We start from the raw sequence: 20,987 nt of genomic DNA, 5'->3' as shown, positions 1-20,987 counted from the left end.
GCAGGACATTGAAATGCAGAAAGCACTTGGGGTGATTGAGCACAGTTCCAGGGAACATGCTAACAGTTTAACACCGTGAACCACCTGAGGTCCCATGCTTGGGCTATTTCCTATTTTTATGAAGTCATATAGATCTATCTTCAGTGGCTACTGGTTAGTATTCTTGATACTAAGGTTAAAAATGTAAGCTTATACACACATACTTACATTTATAACTTTTCAAATATAGGAGAAATATCAATTAGAGCATTCTTGAAAGTTTTGGTATTATTTTACCTTGGACTGTGTCCAGGTTCAATAGAAGGACTGGGGTGAGCAATTCTGCTCGGTCTTCCTGGAACTTAGCATGCCAACTCCCTTAGCAGACCATATAAAGCACCACGTTCAATAGCACTCCTGCCTAAGATGTGTGAGACTGGTGTTTTCATTGATGTAACCTACACCTCATGGATGGTGTGTGCATAATGTGTATGCCCCTCAAAAACTAGAGTCAGTGAGAATTAAGCACTTAATCCTGGCTAAAATCTGTTCCTGGCTCCAATAAAGCTAATCTAAATGAGAATTATGATGCACTACTACTTTAATTTTCAGCAGCCTTCCTGTTGTGGGAGTGAGAGTGCTCTGGGGAAGCAAATCATCAGGACATTGATTTAATATCAGTTTTGATTTAAGTTTCTTGCAACACAGTGGGTTATGCTGACTCTCAGCCTGTGTGTGTTGTTATTTGGATTCTGGATAAACAAAGTAGTGTTCATTAGAAAGACATTAGTACTTTTATTTTGACTTCTCAGGGGAGGACAAAGGGGGAATATGCCTTACATTTGCTGTCATTTTTTAAATTTTAAACACTGAAGATCATAGGTAATTTATCTGTGATGTATTTCCATATCAGCTCAAAATACACTTCAGCAGTAATGAATATTACTGCTGGTAGAGGAGCTATACTTTCATATGGCTCTGCTGTTCATAAACAAGTTTCCCTTTCACAAGTGAATACACAGTCATTTTGTGACTACTATACTGCAAGCTTTCCACAAACCTGAGTATTTGTGCCTTTCACAGTATCATTACTTTTCTATGTGAAGCATCTCATCCACACATGTCTGCAGGATGTCAGTATGCATTGTGAATATTTTGCTTCTTATGAGGAAATATCTCTTGGATTTTCGAGGATGCTTTAATCCCCAAGTATGGATTACTACTATATTTTGAATAATACTTTTTCTTTGCTGAAGTAAACACCTGGAAATCATCTGTCTGCTGAGAGAAAGCAGCTTAGCTTGTTGTCCCTAAGGACAACCAGACCTATCTGCTCCCAGTATTGTATTGGGAAAATTCTGTTTGTGATGAAAATAGCATTGGTCTGAGCTGTAATGCAAGCTACCACTCATCATATTCAAGCAAGACTAACTCATGGTGTTTGGGGTCAAATTAATGCAAGGAGGAATGATTTCAGCATGCAATGAATTTAGTCTGCACAAAATAATTTTGTTCTCCATTGTATAGAATTACACATATCTATTGTACATTCATCAAAAGGAATTTTTAGTTATACTCCTAGAGTTATCAGGCATGTCTTTCTTTCTGTAATTGAATTTATTTACAGTTTGCCTACTGGACCCACTTGAGTTGGCCCTGTGCATTATTTGCCCCTCCCTAACATCTTGTTTCTCTTTTTGGTAAGAATACTCTGTGGATTTTTCATAAATCTGTGCTATCCTTATGGGAGGTTGTTCAGTCTGATTTTTTCTGGGTTGTTTTTTTTTTGGTTTTGTTTTGGTTTTGGTTTTTTGGGGGGTTTTTTTATGTTTTCTACTTACTGAATTGCTTTTGAATTTCAAAGAAAAATAAAGATCCTAGCACTGATACCTGACTGTTGTCTGATTCAGAAGGAAAAATTAAATCATCTACAAACTGTCCCAAGAAACTGGATCCAACCTAGGCGGCATCACTGAAAGGCTTGTCAAGCCTTTAAAAATATTGGCGTATAGAGCTTTCACTGGGCTTTGTTTTGCAGTGAAGATGTTTCTCAGAAAGTCATTCAAAAGTGGCAACTGTGACCAACAAAGTGTTTCGGAAAAGCAGTTAACAGAAATATCACCAAGACTACGCTGCTCTGAAATTCTTGTTCAATTACTTTTTCATTATTACAGGATGATCATCCAATGGATTGATATGAAAAGAGACAGAAAATGTATTTTGTGCACTAAGGTTTGTGTTGCTCCTGGAAGAGTTTAAAAGTAGGATTTTCAGTGCCTGTAGCTTCCAGCCATATTCAAGGGCACCTTGATTTAACTGCAAGCAGTGCCCCAGTGTATAGTCATAGGGTTATTTCTGTTCTTTGGGGAGAAAATCAGGCTGCAAATGCACACATCCTTCATGGTAGAATATCTGTCTAGAGGGAGGAAAGCAGATATATGTATAAGGGTAAAAATCCCAAATATAGCCTCTAATAGGTGTGATAATTATTTTCAGGAAAAAGTGATAAGATGCAGTTTAAATCCATTGGGCACATTGTTCCAATGAATGTGCAGTGTATTTATTAGGGTACTCAAAGGATTTATAGCTGCTCCAAAGAAGTACATCTGCTCTGTGACTACAGGCAACTTTAGCTTCTAGGGAAAGTTTCTTGAAACTTTTTTTAATATGCTTTAACCTCTTACATGCTGACTTGACATACCTAAAAGTGAGTTGCCTCACACAGCCTTCACAGGAAAAGGCTAAACAACAGCATCCATCTGCTCTGGATGCTCACACTGAGCTAACACTTCTGGCTTGGCACCTGCTCCAGACTGTCAAGACTCAAGTATACACCTTCCAAAACTTTTGTAATTCCTGGGTGAATCAGGGTATAAAGGCTGGATGGAATTATAGTTTTTCCTGTAGTATCTGATTTAGATTGCTTCAGCATGCAGTAGCAGTTAAGTATAGGGGAGTATATGTCTATGTACACACATGGAATGATCTCCTGGTCCTAAAAATGAGTGTGCTTGGCAAAACAGCCCAACAGAAGCCCATGTCTACATTGCACAGCCCTACATGCTTTGACCCAACGAATCTCCTGCGCCTTAGCTATGCTTACACTGACAGGCCTATAGTGTGGGTGCCAAAGAGTCTCTTAAGCCATCTCTCATGCCTGCAAGGGTTCACCCATGTTTCCCCTCAGGTGTTCACAGACCAAAGCTGGAGCTCTTACAGCCCTGGGATCTGGTTACTAGACCACAGCCTCCTGGTTACCCCAGCCATGCAGGACAGACAGAGTCAACTGAGACAGTAAAAGGAGATAATGCACTGCACAAAGGAAGAAGAAAATGAGATAGAGATAAAATAGAAGAAGGAAAAAAAAATATTCCAGTAAAATAAGAAGTAATTAATTTTTCATTATATTCCAGTGCAAGTTATTACCACTGTGACAAAAAAATTTGAACCTCATTGCCTCTTCTCATAGTTGCAGAATAACTTGTCCTCCTCATATGTGCCCATTTGTGGCTCAAGATGTGAACCAGAGAGAATGAAACTCTTGCTTGCTTGATAATTAGGGCAGGGTAGTCAACAACTGTTTGCTCTGCTGGCAAATGACCCATAGGTCAGCCCATTGCTCAGAAATATCACAGATGGATGTTGCCATTCAGAGTGCTGACTCAGGGAGAGCAGGAATGTCAAACGAATGAGCAATCATCATGGTATTTTGTTTAGCATGGAAAACTCAATTAGAATTCTGTACTTCTCCTGCTTCTTGTTCTTCCTTGTGGCAATCTTTTTACACAACAGCAAGATGTTAACAGTGTAGAATAAAAGGCATGCTAATAAGTATAATTTTCCTTTTATTTTTTTCCCCTGAACACCGCATTTGCTTCATGTTCTTTATTCCGTTGTACATAGCAATTAAATAAAGAAAAACTGGTGCTGGGCTGTTTCTTTCTACAGGGATTTTAAATTTTTCAAGCCATTCCTCTCTGAGCATTTGTACATTTGAAAGCAATTGCACATTTGCTCCCTTTCCTCCACAAACACCAGGTCCCCTCTAGAAACTGCTGTTCTTGTATGCAAAGATGTCAGAGCAGTGAATAGCAGTGGAACAGTCTGTCTGAAACCCATTTTCATCTGTTTCTTTCCTTTTTTATCCCAAGTGTTATCTTATTCATTATAAAATATTTCTGTTCCTCTATTATATTTTTTCCTTTTCTTTTTTTTTCAAATTCCCTGTGTCTACACAGGGTAGATGTGGCTTTGATGGACAGATGATATATGATAGTTTGAGACACGTTTGACAGAATATGACTTTGCCCCGCATAAATTACTGTCAGGGAATTTTCAAGGAAGTACTGAAATAAATTTGCAGTGACTCAAAAATGTGTTATAAATTACAACATAATCCCTGCTGCAGAATGATTTGGTGCTTAAAACAATTAAGTGAGTTTTTTACTTTAGGTGAATCCTCATCATTTTTCCTTATAGTTTAATTTTTCAAACTGCTCTGAGCCCTTTGAGGACAATATTTTAGAAGGGAAATTTTCCCTCTCCCTTGCCAAAAATCATATTTCTTTTCTGTCAAGCTTGTGTCTCTACTCTCACAGGTAGTTCAGAGATGGCAAGGTTTGGTCTTTCCTCACATACTTGTATCAACTCCTACAGAGGGTAACTAGGATCCTTCTACATTGTGCCACTACCTTCCTGATCCTTTTCTACTCCAAGTCACCAAATCCCAGCTTTTCAAATGACATTCTTGAAATACTACAATTAAGAGGATAAGAAGTGAGAGTTTGTGAAGCTCAAAATCCTTATGGGATCTTGAAAATATTCTTCAGGCAGTGGCCTATATTTTATGCATTCAGTATCAATGGTAGCTTTGACTCAGTGAGAGTAATCTCTTCTGTCTGCTGAAGAGCTCCTGACTGGAAAATACCTAAAACAGACAGAAAATGTGAATGTTTCTATTATTATCTTTAGCTCCCTTATGACACTACACTTAGTGAGGGTGTATATTCTTTTTTTCCATTTTTGAGTTTTTTCTACACTGTGAAGAACTCCGGAGTAATTTTTATAGACAAAATTGCAAATTTTCTATATTTTTCACTCCCAATCCTCGGAAACTGCTTTTCTTAAAATCTGCAGTCTTCACTCTTATAGTAAAACAAATCCAATTTTCCAGTTTTTGTGACTGTTACTAAACTCCCCAAAACATGGATTTCAAAGTTTCTAGATTTTGGAGGCAAATAAACCTCAGCACTTGTTACTTTTATAATGTCATTACTTTTATGATAGACTCCTAACCGTGGGAACACAGCCTGTGATCACCAAATGCCTGGTGTGGCTGAAAAGCATCAGCAGACAAAGGTGGGATAGGCACTTTGGAAAAAAAGCCAAACAAATAGCCAGTGCACAGCTGCCTCCCTCATGAGGGGGCTGGCACAAGAGCTGGGCTGCTTTTAAGCTCCTGTGTGAGAGGAGCGAGCATCGATCTTCTGTCCAACTACTTGCTTCCATCAGGAGTAGTAACTGGCAGGAGGCTGCCTGCCAGCTAGAGGCAGCTCTGCAGCTCGACTGTACCTGTTTGTTCTCAGAGACAGCTGTGAAGAACAGGCGGGATTGCCTGGGCTTCGAGGGAAGAATGAGACAAGAATATTTTACTGCTCTTTGTGAAGTGACTCACCAGATATCCATTGCAAATTGATTGCTTTGAGTCCTGTAGCTTTCCTTTCACCACCCACCCTGCCCTCACAGCCCACAGCAGAAGATGCAGAACAGACGCATTCCCATTTTCCATTTGTATTTGGAAATATCCCAGTGACAACATCCTTGTCCCGGCAGAACTACACAGCCTGTCTTCCCCCTACAGCCTCTGTGATGCTGGGCCCTCTTAAGGCAAGAGGAAGGTGCAAGCACAGAAAGAAGGTCAGTACTCAGGCCTCTTCCCTTGGCAGCATCCAGAAAGTGGTGCATCCCCCTCAGCAGAGTGGTGACATAGAGTTCCCAGATGCCAGCAGCATGCTTGCAGTGGCAGGGAGATGGATGGCAAGCTACAAAGCCTGCCCAAGAGCCACAGCAAATACTCAAGCAGTAATACCAAGCCTAGTTGCATGCTGTGTTTACCTGCTTGATTTAAATATAGCTTGAACTGTGCTATATTATCACTACTGTTACGTAGGCGTGCTGGGAGAAATGGGGAGACTTTTTACCTCATGCAGAATTCAAGAAGGGAAAATAGAGTTTTCATTGTAAGGAAGGTGCTAGAGATGTAGGGGAATGCTTTGCTTATCCCGTGATTCTCTGATTTCAAGTAATTTGCTTGATATATGATTATTTTTCACCTATATGGAGTATTCCTTTCTTCTCTTCATTTTTCTATTTGGAATAAAAACTCTTTGGGACAGAGAACTCATTCAAATTCACACAGTATGCCTCAAGTGCTGGAAACTGTGCTCATTCTTATCCATCAGTGTTTGCTCTTTAAATTGTCCAGATTAGATTTCACAAATGGTTTTGCAGTGTATTGAATTTATGGCAGAGGTGAGCTGTGCACCTTGAATTCATACCGCTCAACAAGTCACAAGGCTCAGACTGAGGACTCCAGATATACATATCTGCTTCAAAGAGAACCAAGGAAGGGGTCCGTTTCCTGATTCAGGATTAGATTGAGCACCAATTTTGAAAGAATATCTAAATTCATGACTTTCCACCCAGCCATGGCAGAAAACAGGGAATTGATTAGTCTCATAAGATTTTTGCTGCTTTAGGACAAAATCTTATGAGAATGCAGCGTTACTTTTATATACTTCAATCTGGACTTAAATTTCCTCCCTCTTTTGGAGTGAGTCTTGAACACCAGCAGCAGCTGGATCCACACCCAACCTCTCCATCGCCTGTCTGCATCTGCTTGGGTCCCTGGCAGCCCTGAGGAAGCTGTGTGCAGTTTTCTGTGAGGATCCAGTAACTGGGGTATTTAACCCTATCATGAAAGGACAAGAGAGTGCAACTCCACCTCAGCTCCCCTGCTCAGTAGGAAGGCAGTGAAAGCCATTAGTATATTGACATAGCAGATTGACACTACCAAGTTCTCTCTGACTCTGATTGTTTCCTGATAAGCAGTATCCCTGTTGAGCCTACTCGACCTGACAGAAATATCTTTTTGCATAACTTTGTGTCTCTGAAAACATTACCATTTTCATTCTCAGTATTTTGTGATTTTCACTTAGAACTTCAATGTTTTAACCATTTATATTGCATGTGATTTAACACCAATTTGTTGATAACTTTCTCATCCCTGAAACAACTTTAAAAATGGAATTGTGGCATCTTCCCTGGAGAGTCTGGAAAGAAAATTTGGCAAAAAATATTACAAAACTACACATCACTACAGTGAGCATATGCAACATCACAAAGCCTCTATGCTGACTTTTAATTTTTTTCCTGACTCTATGTATTTGCCACTTGTAATAATGCAGATTTGTATGTATTTGGATTAAAATAATCCAGAAGAAAAATATCCAGGCCATTGAAACCAAGCTCCAGCTCCAGAAGAGAATGACTGGCAACCAGAAGTGTTAGGGGAGGAAAATCTAGCAGGCATTAATTTTGGATGGAATAAATCTTGGTGTTAGAACAAGCAGGAGTTTGCATGGTACAGCTGCAAGTTTGGGGTGTTCCCATAGAACATTAATAATGGGAACATTATTAATCTAGATTATGATGTGGAGAAGAGCACTCTGCTGTTTTAATGCCTTGCTCTCTGCAGCTGCTCTCCCTCGGGCTGAGTCTGTGGGACCTGGGGATCCGCTGGGACAAGAGGGCCTGAAAAGTTTGGCTTTGAATCATTGAGAGTCCTCTGAGAACTTCTTCAGTTTGGAGAGCAAAGGAGCTATGTCAAGAAGTAACTACTAGAAGCAGTGCAGTTAAATGTAAGGCTACTTCAAGTATGAAGTACAATTATCCTTGCTCTGTTATGAGAGGATATATCCCAACTCTTGCTGCCCTTTGAAATCACACACTTCTCATGGCTCTTGTGAGGCTTCAGCTATTTTTCTGCTGTAACACATGCAGTTCCTTTTAAACCATTGAGTTTTAAGACAAGAAACAGCCACTTCACTACAGGTATCAGATGAACATTGCCAGGACAAATGAAAGTCTATGTAAGCTTGTAATACTCTATTAGTAATTGTTTACATTAGCTATTAACATTTTTGCTTAGAGAGATGAAGGACTATTCAGAAAGAAACAGTGCTTAACAACTTAGCCTTGCCACAGAAAAGCCTCTGGCATTTTATCTTTAAGATTCCAACATATTTCTGTTGCTACTTTAATACTTATCTGCAATAAAAAGCAGATTGCTCCAAGTGCTTTGGATTTGCTTGAATCAAATTTATAGACCAGCTTTATAGTGCTGCTCCTAGGTATTGAAGGGAAGGGGAAAGTTTCTTCAGGTCCTACAGATTTCCATTCTGGGGCATTAATGTTTCCTGTACTTTCTACCTGCTAAAAGTAATGTTTTTATTTACTGGGGTCAAAGTGTAGAGTTTAAATGGACACATTTATGGAAAAGAGGACACATTTATGGAAAGGATATTTGGGCCAGGTTGCTCCACCATTGGACATATTTCTGCTCTTCATCTCTCCCCAGCCAAAATGAATGTTGAATGTGGCAGGAGTTTCGTGTCAGGCTCTACCTTCCTGTAAGCAAAATTGTCAGTGTTTTATTAAAAAAGAAAGGTCCACTTGATGATGCGAGACAACGTTGTGCTCTCTGCAGGGCTGTGGAGACTGCTGAAGGTAGAATCCCCAGGTGAGAGTTAAGACAGAGAAAGGCAGAAATGCCAAAGGCACACGCCTGTTTGCTTGTACTCTTTTGGAGCACAAGGCTGTCAGCTCTGAGCAGCGACTGTCTAGCCCCTATGCGAGCAATGGCACCTGCCCCTGGAACCAGCAAACCTGCGACGTGACACCAGCATTTCCAGGCCACAGATGGCAAGGAGCCTTCTGCGGGATCACGTCAGGCCTCATGCAGACCCGCAAATTATTTTCCTGAAAAACATGCAGTAGGAAACCTGGATTGTTTTAAAATGCCTGTCTCAGGTCAAAGCTGAATACAACAAAATTCAGCTAGGTCATCCAAGACAGCACCCTGGGCGGTCACATATAAATCACGAGTTGCAGGGGACTTTCACACATCACTGCAGGTGCCTCAAATGGCATTAGAAACTTAAGTGAATCAGTGTTGGGTTTCTGGGGACTGTGTCGTGAATGTAGATACATAAGTGTAGGAGTATTAGTCTGGAAGCTGAAGGCACCCTAACTCTCTGAACTTATATATGTGTTACTCTGAGAATTCAGTAAGGTTAATAGCCATTCTTTATTGTTATTAAAGGCCTTAACTTTTTTCTTGTCAAAGGTAATAACTCTCAGAGACAATGACATCAACAAATCCTTTCATTTTGCTTCAAAATACTCTGATGAGAAAAATCTTGCTTTGTAAAGTCACCTGGCTCATTTCTTTTATTTCACAAATTACCCAGGTGCTCATTTGTGCTTTATAACTGGGATTCTGCATTAGTTCTTGATTAGAAGAGCTGTCATCTGCTTTTCTGCAGAATCAGAAACATGAATCATGAGCAGGCAGTTATTGGTAAAGCTCCGGACCATTTAAAGTCACAAAGTCAGGGGAAAAAAAAAAAAAGAATGGAAAACAAAAAGCATTTGTTGAGCAAGAAGACCTGGGTGAAATTCTCAGAACTTCTATGCCCTGAGAAAGTATCAATAACCATAAAATTTCACAGCCCCCTTTTTAGAACTGCAGTCTTAATGTTTTGTAGGGAAAATAAAGCTTTGGTTAACCTTGGCACTGGCAGACCTCATTAAAATAACAGCCTGTCACTTTTGAGTTTAAAATAACAGGGTTGTCAGTTTTATATTCAGCGGAACAATCTACGGTCTTATTCTCTGGGAAACACAGCGGGTGTGCTGAGGGGGGCTGGCAGCAGCGTCAAGACTGAGCAACACTGCCATCTCGAGGGCCCCCCAAACCCAGGGTTCCTCCCTGGCAGCTGGGGCAACGCGGTGCTCAAACCCTGCCGAGTCCATGTGGCACATGCCTCACTTTTTAAAAAGCTGAAAATAATCCACCATCAAGTGCATGGTGGTTTGGCAACAGCTTGGCATTTAAATTTGTTTTGCGAGAAAGTATGGAAATGTATAATGTATGAAAAGAAAAATTTCCATATAGAGCAAATAAAGTTCTGCCTCACTTGTTTTATAATCGAAGCAAGTCACCCTCACTGAGGTACCTAGTGTGCATTGAAATTTTGGGCGCCTAATGAGCTGCACAAAAATGTGTGCCTAAGCTCCCTACTTCTAATCAGTGGAGAAATGAAGGTTCCTTTAATAAAATGTCTGAGAGAGATCCTTTTTAGCTAAATAGCTGGATGAGACAGAGGGAGCCCAGTTCAGTTGCTTATACATAAATCCCTAGTGCCTCCAAGATATCTATATGAAGATAAGAGAAGTAACAAAGGACACGCAGGAGACACATCTTTCTTGGGGGACAGTCCCTAAAATTTAGTTAACTGCTTTTCATTAAGCCCATCTTACAAGGAAAACTGTGTGTCAGTTAAAATACACAGCTGTCCTATTCTAAGCTGCTTGTGAGATATGATTCCTGCCCTGTCTGCAACACACATATGTAACAGACATATGAACATAACAACTTAGTTAGAAACAATATGTGATTGCTACCTAGTCCTTTTAAACAAATTGTTGGCTGTTAGTCTTTGAATGCTTTCAGATTAAATCCCTAATGGACATAAATCGATGTATGAAAGTCTGGCACAGCTTTCTGCTGGTACGGCAGAACACAAATCAAATGGTGGTGAACTGTTTGTTCTTCCTACCTGGCCATGCCCATGATGAAGGGCATGCCTCTCACAATTCCACATGCATCTCAGGTGCTCAAGCACCTTATCCACAAATCTATTATCCAGCTGCCCACCATTATACAAGGTCTACATTATTTTTAATAAAGACTGCAAGGGTACTGAGTGCTTGGCTGGTTGTCTGAGACGCTTCTAAGGCAAAGCAAGCAGAAGGCAAACAAAAAGCTTGTCTGGTTTCTCATTGGAAAATAATGTAGCATGAAGATGGCATTAGTTAAATGTTGCTTGTGAATGAAAGGGCATAGGAGTCTGTGACTAAAGAAACTGAACAGATACAAACATGGCTCGTGATGGCTGCTTTCGTATCTGTTCTCTGAGACAAAATGTCAGACCTCTTTCCACTTGCTGTCTGTAGCTGTTCTGTCAGTATGACACACTGGCAGAATATACTTTACATATATGGCCTGATGTCCCTGAAATTACCACACCCCATCACAAGCAGCCACTTGAAACATCTGCCAAGTGTCTTTGCTGCCACATACAACCCACAATACAACATCTGGGCTGGCACCCTGGTACCCCAGAGAAGCAACTTCCAGTGAACCACCAGAAATATTTGTACATTTTTCCAGGTCATAAAGGCTTAATTCTCAATGGACTTTGCATCAACACATCTCTGATCATCCACAAGGAGAAGGTGTTGACAGAAAGGCAAGCTGAATATTCTGCATTTACTCCAAAAGGAAAATCTTTCTAAATTGCAGAATAAACAAGGAAAAAAAATGTAATTTAAAAAAAACATCAGGAGGAAGAAAGAGAGGTTAAAGGGAAACATTTCTTCTTAACATAAAGACTCCATATTATTTTATTTCATTTATTGCATTGAACCTACGTCAGGTTTGTGTGCATTTCACCATCTTTGAACACAATTTTAGCATCTTCTGATAGTCTTTTATCTCTGAAAGTAGAAATTATATGGGTGAAGATGATAAATCTGTAAGGAATATGAGATGGTCTTGACAGGGGAAGATTTGGCAGAGCAGGACAAAAAGGAAAAAAAAGGAATTTAGTTTTAAAAAATTATTTTAGGGACTTCACATTTAAATTTGCTTTTTGAGCATACTTTCTCACACTGCCAAATAAGCATTCTTCCATCAGAAATTAAGCAAAGTGATTCCACTGTCTGCCGTGTTCACAAGCAAGGGTCCTTCTGCAATCTTTCATGCCTTATGAAACTGATATTCAGCACACTTTTATTTTTACATAGTATATTCAAAACTTACTTTGAATTCTCATTTTATCCAAATGCTCTGAAATAAAGCAAGGAATGCTAGGGTCTGATTCCCACTAAAGTGACAGGCTTGCTTTTAGCTCACTTCGTGACTTTGGCATGCAAGGTGAGTAAAGACAGAAACACGGGTCAGCTTTATTTACCTTACAACTGAGCCCATGCTGATAGGCCTGGAACTGAGCTCATGGGTGCCCTTCCAAGTTCTGCTGGGGAATTGCATGACATACATAACTGACTTGGTTGCATAAGAAGTCAGTGGCAGAAATACAAAATAAACTGTTTCTCAATGTAGGATGTGTATCTATACCATTCCTGTAACTCTGGATATGAGTTTCTCTTTGCAAATTATGCAAATACTTAACTTTTCTCATTTACATATTAATGCCTTTCTTCTGTTAGCAATTATAGATCAAGGCTATTTTAATATCCATTTTTTTATGTCCCCAATAAATTAAAAACTTAACTTTTTGTGTGTTTCTGGCTATATCTTTTTTCTTATGAGAAAATATTGTGATTCAGAACAAGTTTCATACCTCCAAAGTAGCTGAAAAAAGGGTATTTCAATATAATATCAGGGCTATGTCAGGAAGATAACTAGGGAAAATCAGGCTAGCTACAGCCAAAGATATCCAGCTGTCTTAATCCCTATAAATCTCTGCTAGAGCAAGTGAAAAGAAAATATGTAAAATATCAAAACCGCACATGTCTCATATTTAAATGTTTCCACAAAAGTCTAACCAAGCTTGAAAGTTAATCTTTAATTCAAAGAATAGGAAATACCGAGGAATCATTTACAAGGCCACAGGTCACTAGGGAATACAGTAGTCTGACTTCATAAATCACAAGCAAGCAATGTTAACTGAGTCCTTAGTGGGTTCTATCTTATTTTCAAGGGTCTGTACATCTGTTACATAGTTTCTAAATGCTGGTGGCGATCAAAACAATGTACAGAGGAACATGTGTAACCATGGGGACTAATAAGAGAATTTCTGTGGTCATGCTTGACAAGATCCCAGAACTGAAGCCTCTGAAATCCACAGGCAAAAAGTTTAACATGTCATGGCAGGCATTACAACTCCTAATTCTATTCTGCATTTAAAGTTACATTAAGAGTACTCCAAAGTCATTGCCTGCCCAAATATTCATCTCACAGATGAATACCAGGCCATCAGGCTACTCCCTAAAAGAGGAAGTGAATCAATCAGTGTTCAGAATTCCTTTAGCAAAGCCATCAGACACCACACTGCACTTCCAGAAAGTTTCAGGATGAGGTTCAAGGAACCAGTTAGACAGATGTGCAAACTCCAGTGCTAAAAACCTGAGGATTAAGAGAGGTCTGGTCAGACAGCAGGAAAGGGCAAGACTCCAGAGACTGAGTCCACACAAGTTGTGTAAAGCTCCATGGTGAAATAATGCAGTAGGAAGGTGTGAGGTGGGAGATAGCTGTGAAGGGAAATATCTGAAGGACATAAAAAAATGTTAAAATGCACCTGAATCGAAGGCACCTCGAGAGGCTGTAAATGGTAATGTTTCCCTAAGCTGTAGTAATTTTTACTATTGCTGCCTTTTGTGAGTCATGCAAATGTCTGCTTCCCCCCAGGCTCTAAAATGGGAATAACACCTCAGGAGGATGCCTCTGAGATTTAATTAGTTGTCATTCACCAACGATCCTAAGTAAGACCATCTACTTTATCAGGTGTACGTCCTTAACACAAATTAAAAAGGAAATCCATTAGGAAGTTTAATGATTTGTTATCTAATATAGAGTATGCAGACACCATTTAATATCTTCAGAAGAGACTGGGGAATGGGAGTCCTCGTTTTGATTTTCAGGGAGTATCTGGAAAGCATGTGCAGTGTGTGAGCTGTGAGAATCTCTCTCCATCCTTTTACTGGCTTCTGTGAATATTAAAGGCTTCTACTCCAAATTATAGCCCTTAGAAGGGTCAGGGGAAAAATCACTTTCCAATAGGTGTTGAATCACTTGTTGAAAACAGAGGTCTGCAAGTCCTAGAGCACCAGCTCTAATTTGAATATGGGCAAAATCTGAATGTAACTCCAAACACATGAGTTTTGAATAGCTTTACGTAACTTCCAGCAAGCAACGAAGTTACTGCTCTGAAAGCTAATCACTCACAACCAATATCAATGAGATTACTCGTGTAAATTGTCATCCAGGCACAAGCAATAATAAGAAAATCTATCCCTTTGACTTTCATGTTCAGTAAACTTATATTAATTGATTGTACACCCTATAATCTTTCTTTCTTACCCTTCCTATAGAATTTCTCTATTCTCACTGTGTACTAGCAGGAATTTACACACCATGAACAATGGGCAGTTTAAATGAGTTGCTTGTGCTGGTTAGCTATTCCAGTAGAGACCTTAGAATTTTTTACCCTCAGCATGGGCAGAAAGAGAATAAGAGGGATTGCTATCTCCCCAAAAACCCTGGTCCTATGGACCAAAGACATCAGAAAGGGCTAGCATCCTGAGACCATCTCCATTTCTGCCAAAGCCTTGCTCACAGCCTGTAAACTGGAATTTATTTTTTGGCTTAACAGGGCTCCCCTGTTGAGACTTTGAAGGCTTGCAAATGCCACTAGTATCTCATGTGAAAACAAAGCAACTAGGGCTTGGCAAGGGGTGTGGAGGAGATTTATAAGGTGTCTATCATGGCAAGAAACACTGTCAACAACCCATACAGAAAAATACTCTCCTATTTATTTCTGGTGGATGAAAATTCAAACAGTGCTTCTGAAATAACATCCTCAGCTGTTTCTATCTCCTGGCTTATAAAGTGACATTCCACAGAGTTTAAGCATGGCAAAGCAGTATAGGCCGTTTGTGAGGAGAGCTATCATGTCCTGAGAAAAAAAGATAAAAGAGATAAATAGCTGAGTACAATATTGTACCTCAACAAGCTAAAAGACAATATCAAAACTGAATGGAGGAATGGAGAGCTTTTGTTTCTTGGTTTTTTAAAGAACAAAGTTTAGCGTTTTCCTTTAAAAGCTATTCAACAAGCTCCCCTAAATCCTATTACAACTTAATGTGAAATGCGTCTGTTTCCATAAGACCAACAGTGGCAGCATTCATCCTTTGTAGTCTGTCCTTTGTTGTTTTTTCTATCTATTCTTGTAGATTTCTCCACTCTAGTATACCATACACAAAACAAGAACTGAAAAAATTTTAGAAAGAACACTTATTTATTAAGTTGATGCTGGAAATTCAGTTTGTTCCTGCTTGTCACCTGAATCATGCCAAATTAAATTATTGTTCAAGGAATTTATAAGGTAAAGAAACTGTTTTGATACTGTCCCAACATTTCTTGCATGCAGATTCTGTATTCAGCTACTGATATTTAGCTAAACATAATAGCAAAGATGAATATAGTCTCCGCATGACTTCTCACTGTAACTGAGATCCAAATGTACTGCAGTGTATTCAGCCCATGTATCTTAAATCAGTTCAACATCAGCTCAGCACTGCACCATTTTTAGAACCTCCACATGTAGCTGCCTATATAATATTTTTCTAAGACATGACCAAGCTGATGGGTTTATCTGATGTACACTATTTAACTGAATTCACATTCAGCAGACTGTGAGGCATATTCTTAAAAAGGTGTATATTTAGAAAACCTTAGATAAATGGAAACTAGGAAGTGCAAGATGCAACATTTTTATTAATGTCTTGCCTGTGGAAAAAGGTGACTGATTGTTTGTATATTCTGAACTCAAATGCTGGGTGTCTTGTTTTTAAACACAAGAAAATTAAGTTTTAGCACCTTTAGCTTTTTTTAACCTTCACCATCATCACCATTACAAATTTATACAATGTATTGTTTAACATTATAATTTGTGTGGCTGATGTTTTTTAATCTGTTTTCCCTCTCATTGTCTCTTAATCAGGTAACAGACATTAAAGAAAAGCTAAAGCTCTCTAAAAAGTTCTGGTCAACATTGCCCTACACAATCTGCAAGGATGAGCGAGTGACAGCGGGTCTGTCTGTCGAGGAGGACTGCTGGAATGGCCACACCAAGGCGAGGTGAGGTGGACCCCTCTCCACCCCACCCGGTCCAAATCCCCATCTGGCCTGAAGCATTCATGAAACTGGGGGTATTTCACAAAACTGTTTATGAGGGTGAAACAGAAATGGGGGGAACAAGCCATTGTCCACACGCCACTTGTAGCCAAGATTACTTATTGTCAAAGTGCCATTAAAGCTAGAGTGTAAGTCAGGGTAAATGTGCACAGAGGGTCAGCATGTGAAGGCAGAAAATGTGCATTGGTTCAGCTCCAGAAGGATAATTTATACTGAGATTTCAAAGAGCTCTTTAGGTCCATTTAGCATCCCTGTGTTGGGACTGACAGCTTGTGAAGCAATTGCACTCTCGGGATACTGTACTGGGATGAAACAGAAATTGGAATTTCAATTCTACTTGCTATTGGCTGGCAAAGCTTAAGGCTATTTACTGGGGGGGGGGGGAGGGCAAAAAATGAAAAATCACCACCAGAAAATAAATGTAGCACTCCTACTTATCTTGTGTAGAAGATTTGACCTCATGTTACTTCTTCAGAGATAACTGTGATCATCTGCCCATATTTGTGATGAGTTTTCTGTGAGTTTTAATTTTGAAGTTTACTTGGCCCTGGCTGCAGCAGAGCAGGAGCCAGCAGATGAGCAGGTGTCTCCAAAAGTCCCAGTGTGGATTCATCAGCTGACAGAGGAGAGGATCTGATTGTCCCTGCTGAGAGGGGGAGGAATTTGCTCAGGGACCATGCCAGGGGCATGGTTTCAGGTGTGCTGCAGTATCCTATGCTTTTGAGTAGACATGAGGAATGGAGAGGTTTGAATGTCTGGTGAGAGCTGAATCTGAAGAGAAGTGACACGTTCTGGCACTCAGGGACTGGAATCTTTATTTTCCTTTTACCTGAAGATATATATGAAGACAGACTATTAAAATGAGCCAAAAAGAAAAAACAACCAACCAATCAAACAAATAAACAATAGAAAAAAATGAGACAAGCATGCAAAATATAAAAAACAGTGCAAATAAGACAACATAGGAGAAAAACTTAGAAACGTGCTCAGTGTCATTTTACATGGATGCATGGATGGACCAATGCATAAATAGATTGCACCCCCCCACCATCTCATCATCTGATCATTTTGATAAGGAGCACAGTTTACAGGAGGATGTTTCACACTGAATGCACACAATTTTTTCCTAGCGTTACTACATAACCTTCAAAGGAATTCATTTTACAGACAGGAGGAGGGGGCTGTTTGGGATACTGCTAGCCCCTTGAATCCACTTATGGATGAATGTGAACGAGTCTGTCCAAAAGCATGAGCCACTGCTTAGTTGCTAAGTCCCAGATCCAGAGAAAGTCCCTGGGGATTCAGAGAAGTACTAGTAGGAGTGTCTGGCTATTACAGTATTCATCATAAAGGAATGGTATGAAGAGAGAAATAAAAATGTGTGGTTTCTCTTTCTCTGTTTTATCCTTTCTTGTTATTGAACTTTGAAAGACATGAGCCCAGGCCAGTGCACTGCCAGCAGTTAAGCAGAATTTCAAGGCGCCCCAGCTAAATGCCATGAGCCACATCAGGATGCATGCATCAGTAAGAGATACACACTACTCTTTCTACAAAAGAGCAGCCAAATCCCTTAATATCTATCTATTCCTCCTGGTTTCCATGCTTAACACTACTGTGTGTACTACATCTGGCAAATACTTGGCAGCTCTCTTCTGCTCCTGCACTGAAGGGTTTGGCACAGCTTCCACATTTGTTGGGAGTTAAGGAGGTACATTTTATGCATACAGTTTTTCACCCTACTTTTGCAGAATTTATCTTGTGAGAAGCCTGGGTTTTTTCATTATGCCTTCTGAGATTAATGTTCTGGAGAGAGAAGAGCAGTCTTCTGTTAATAATCTCTTTGGTATTTGAACACAGATGTTTCACTGGATGTAGAGTGACAGCTTCAAAATATCACCTGAAGATATGATTTTAGCAGGTCCAGTCACTACTCCTCTGACCAGTTTCTGTTTAATATCCATTCACAAAGGAAATGTATAGTCATAGTAACAGAATTCAATAAATGCTTCAGGTGGAGGCAATAGTAATAAATCAGAGAAACACCACAGAATGCCATGGCTGCATATTAAATAGTATTAAAAACTATATTGAAAATAACCAGCTCTAAATGCAAAATCACCTCTTGGCTGGTGGACAAAGACTTTTACTGCAGCATAGAAAAATAAAAGTTTCTTTTATCAGACTGATTAGTATCTGATACCAAATACTAGCTCACAAGAACGAGCATAGTGGAATCTGGCCAGTATTCATATATATATATCTCTGTGTTCACTGTGTCAGCTGTCATAAGCACCCCTGTGCTATGTGAGGAGCTGCATGTTGAATTCCAGAGAATATGACAAAAGCCTGTGGTAGGAAACAAAAGGAAATTTAGCCACCTCCTGTTTTCCTAGACATTAATGCTGTAAGTAAGAAGACAACATGGGGTTGACTACCATTGGAAAAGGAAATTATTGCTGGGCTTTTTATCAAATTCTATTTTGGAATAAAGAATTAGAAACTTTGAATTGCCAGATAGACATTATGCCTTATGTTTTACTTTACACATCACCTTTTGATACTGCTTTTACAGGGGAAAAGAGTTACAAACCTGAGATCACAGAGAATGAGAGCTTGGCTTTCTCCTGAGAGAGGCATTACACCAAGGTCATTTGTGGTTATTACACTCCCTAAATATCACTTTGCTGCCATGATTAATTTACAGTGACACCAGGTCACCAACTGAAGGTCGCCAATTCACAAGTAATCATGGGGTAACAGAGTCATCCATTTGGTGTTCTGGAAGGGTGCACTTGGCTCATTCCTGATCCTGTACAAATAATGGTTTTAATCAGGTCACATCATGTAGAAACCAAGTGCTGTGGAAATGGGAAAATATTTATTAGATGGATGAATCTCTGTTTTTGAAAAATCCATATTAAAAATAATAATAATAGCTACTTCAGACAAAGTGCCTTTTAGAAAGATGTCCAGCAGGATTTCTCCATCATATTGGTATTCACAAAAGAACATGAACATAATTTTATGTTTAAAGAATTAACATCTTCTACCAGATGTGCAGAGACAGATTTCTGAAAGCTATTTAGGATCTAAAAAACAACATTAAGATCAAACTTGGAAAATTTACCTCCCTCCCTATATGCAATTAAATTCTTAATAACAGCTGATGGCATCTTCACTAATAGGTATTCTCCAGAATTAAGAAATTTTCCCAAGAATGATGGAAAATCAGGCTTTAGGACTTAAACTAAGTCCAAGGTATTAATCCTTAAATATATGACTTTTACTGAAGTAAGAACAGCAACCAAATCTGGAACCCTCTGATGTTCAGGAGAATAACCTTTAATTGCTCCAACCAACTCAGCCAGCTCATTTCAACCAAAGCATCTGAGAGATTGTGCTCATGCACTATCATCCTGGTGCTCATGCTCACCAGGGCTATAGACTTATTAATATGTCTTAGCTCTGAAAAGCTGTAATCCATGGAATAGATAAGACCTGCATTCCTTTCCACAAGGAACCTGTCAGTCCTCCAAACAGAAGAAGAAATAGAATCACATATCAGACAGAAAAATAAAACAAACAGAAAAAACATAGAGAAAGGTAAGGAATAAAAGGAAAAATGAACACTATAATTTTCGATATTTATCTCAAAACTACAAGGTATGTCACCAAAGCAAACACAGGATAGATTCTCAGCTGTCCTGACATTCTCTTCTTCTCCTGCCACACATGTGGGAGTGTCTACTTCTTTGGCAGAGAGCTTTTAATTTCTGGTGAAATTCAGTGGGAAGAAAGACTCACCAGATCAGTGTTTGCCCTGAGAAAGTTGCTCACTGATGTCCAGCAAAGCTTGCAGTAACAATGAGTTGAGTGTCCTTTAGCTGGATGTAGGCACAGATAACTGTTTAGCACCACTAGTGAAAGCAGGAATAAACCACTTCTCACTATGTGTGAAAACTGCCTATTCTTAATTTATGGCTCTAGTTTATTTTTATATCTTCAAAAAAACTGGCAGTGAGGCATTTTCTCCCTCTCCTTGTGTCTGCTCAAGCTTTTCTCCAAGATGGAGGGAAAAAGCCAAACAGAAAATATCCTATGGGGATTACCTCCTGAGCAAACAGAATCAGATGAGGTGAACTAGTTAGCCAAACAAGCCAATTTTCCACTGCACTTATCTTTCTGGACCAGATGTGACTGTCTAAACCCAGCCCAGTAAGGCTGTGTTGTATTTTGTATCCTGTTGCCTACAATTCTGTGCGCCTGGAATAACTCCAGTACTGCCTAGGTGGCATGCCCCAGTTGTACTGTAAGCAGCTGCTGTGGCAGCAAAGTATGGAGAATGTTGCCCTTTAAGAGAGATTATTTTTAAAAATCAGATTCCTCCTTTTTCTTTTTTTTTTTTTTTTTTTTTTTTCTTGGGGGGGTGGGGTGTCAACTTTACAGGCTTTATATATATGACCTGAAAGATTCATCAATCATTTTTAGACTTGAAAAGGAAGCAGACACTGTGGAACATTAACAGGTTATTAAAAAAAAAAAAAAAAAAAAGAAAATGAGTGGGAAAAGAGAAGTGGTTTTAAATAGGCTTTGTGGTACTTTGCTATGATGTGCCAAAAGACATCTTTGCTGTGTCTGCTGAGACAAGCAAGAACTGTGGAAAGGCTAAGAGGAACAGAAAGCATTAATATTTCAGAAAACAATGTAAATTACACTAAAATCCTGA

At 39.4% G+C, this 20,987-nt stretch overlaps 1 protein-coding gene across 1 annotated transcript in view; it reads left to right on the top strand.

The window, feature by feature from the left end:
• GPC6 (glypican 6) overlaps positions 1 to 20,987 on the top strand; it is a 726,495-nt gene that overhangs the window by 700,176 nt on the left and 5,332 nt on the right. Inside the window, exon 8 of the mRNA XM_053970101.1 lies at positions 16,068 to 16,204. Within this exon, the coding sequence (XP_053826076.1) occupies positions 16,068 to 16,204 (137 nt within the window). The remainder of the gene's footprint in view (positions 1 to 16,067; positions 16,205 to 20,987) is intronic.

Source organism: Vidua macroura, chromosome 2 (assembly GCF_024509145.1).
Source record: "Vidua macroura isolate BioBank_ID:100142 chromosome 2, ASM2450914v1, whole genome shotgun sequence".
Classification (NCBI taxonomy): Eukaryota; Metazoa; Chordata; class Aves; order Passeriformes; family Viduidae; genus Vidua; species Vidua macroura.
The sequence above is the reverse complement of the archived record's forward strand: the minus strand, read 5'-3'. Positions and strand labels throughout refer to the sequence as shown.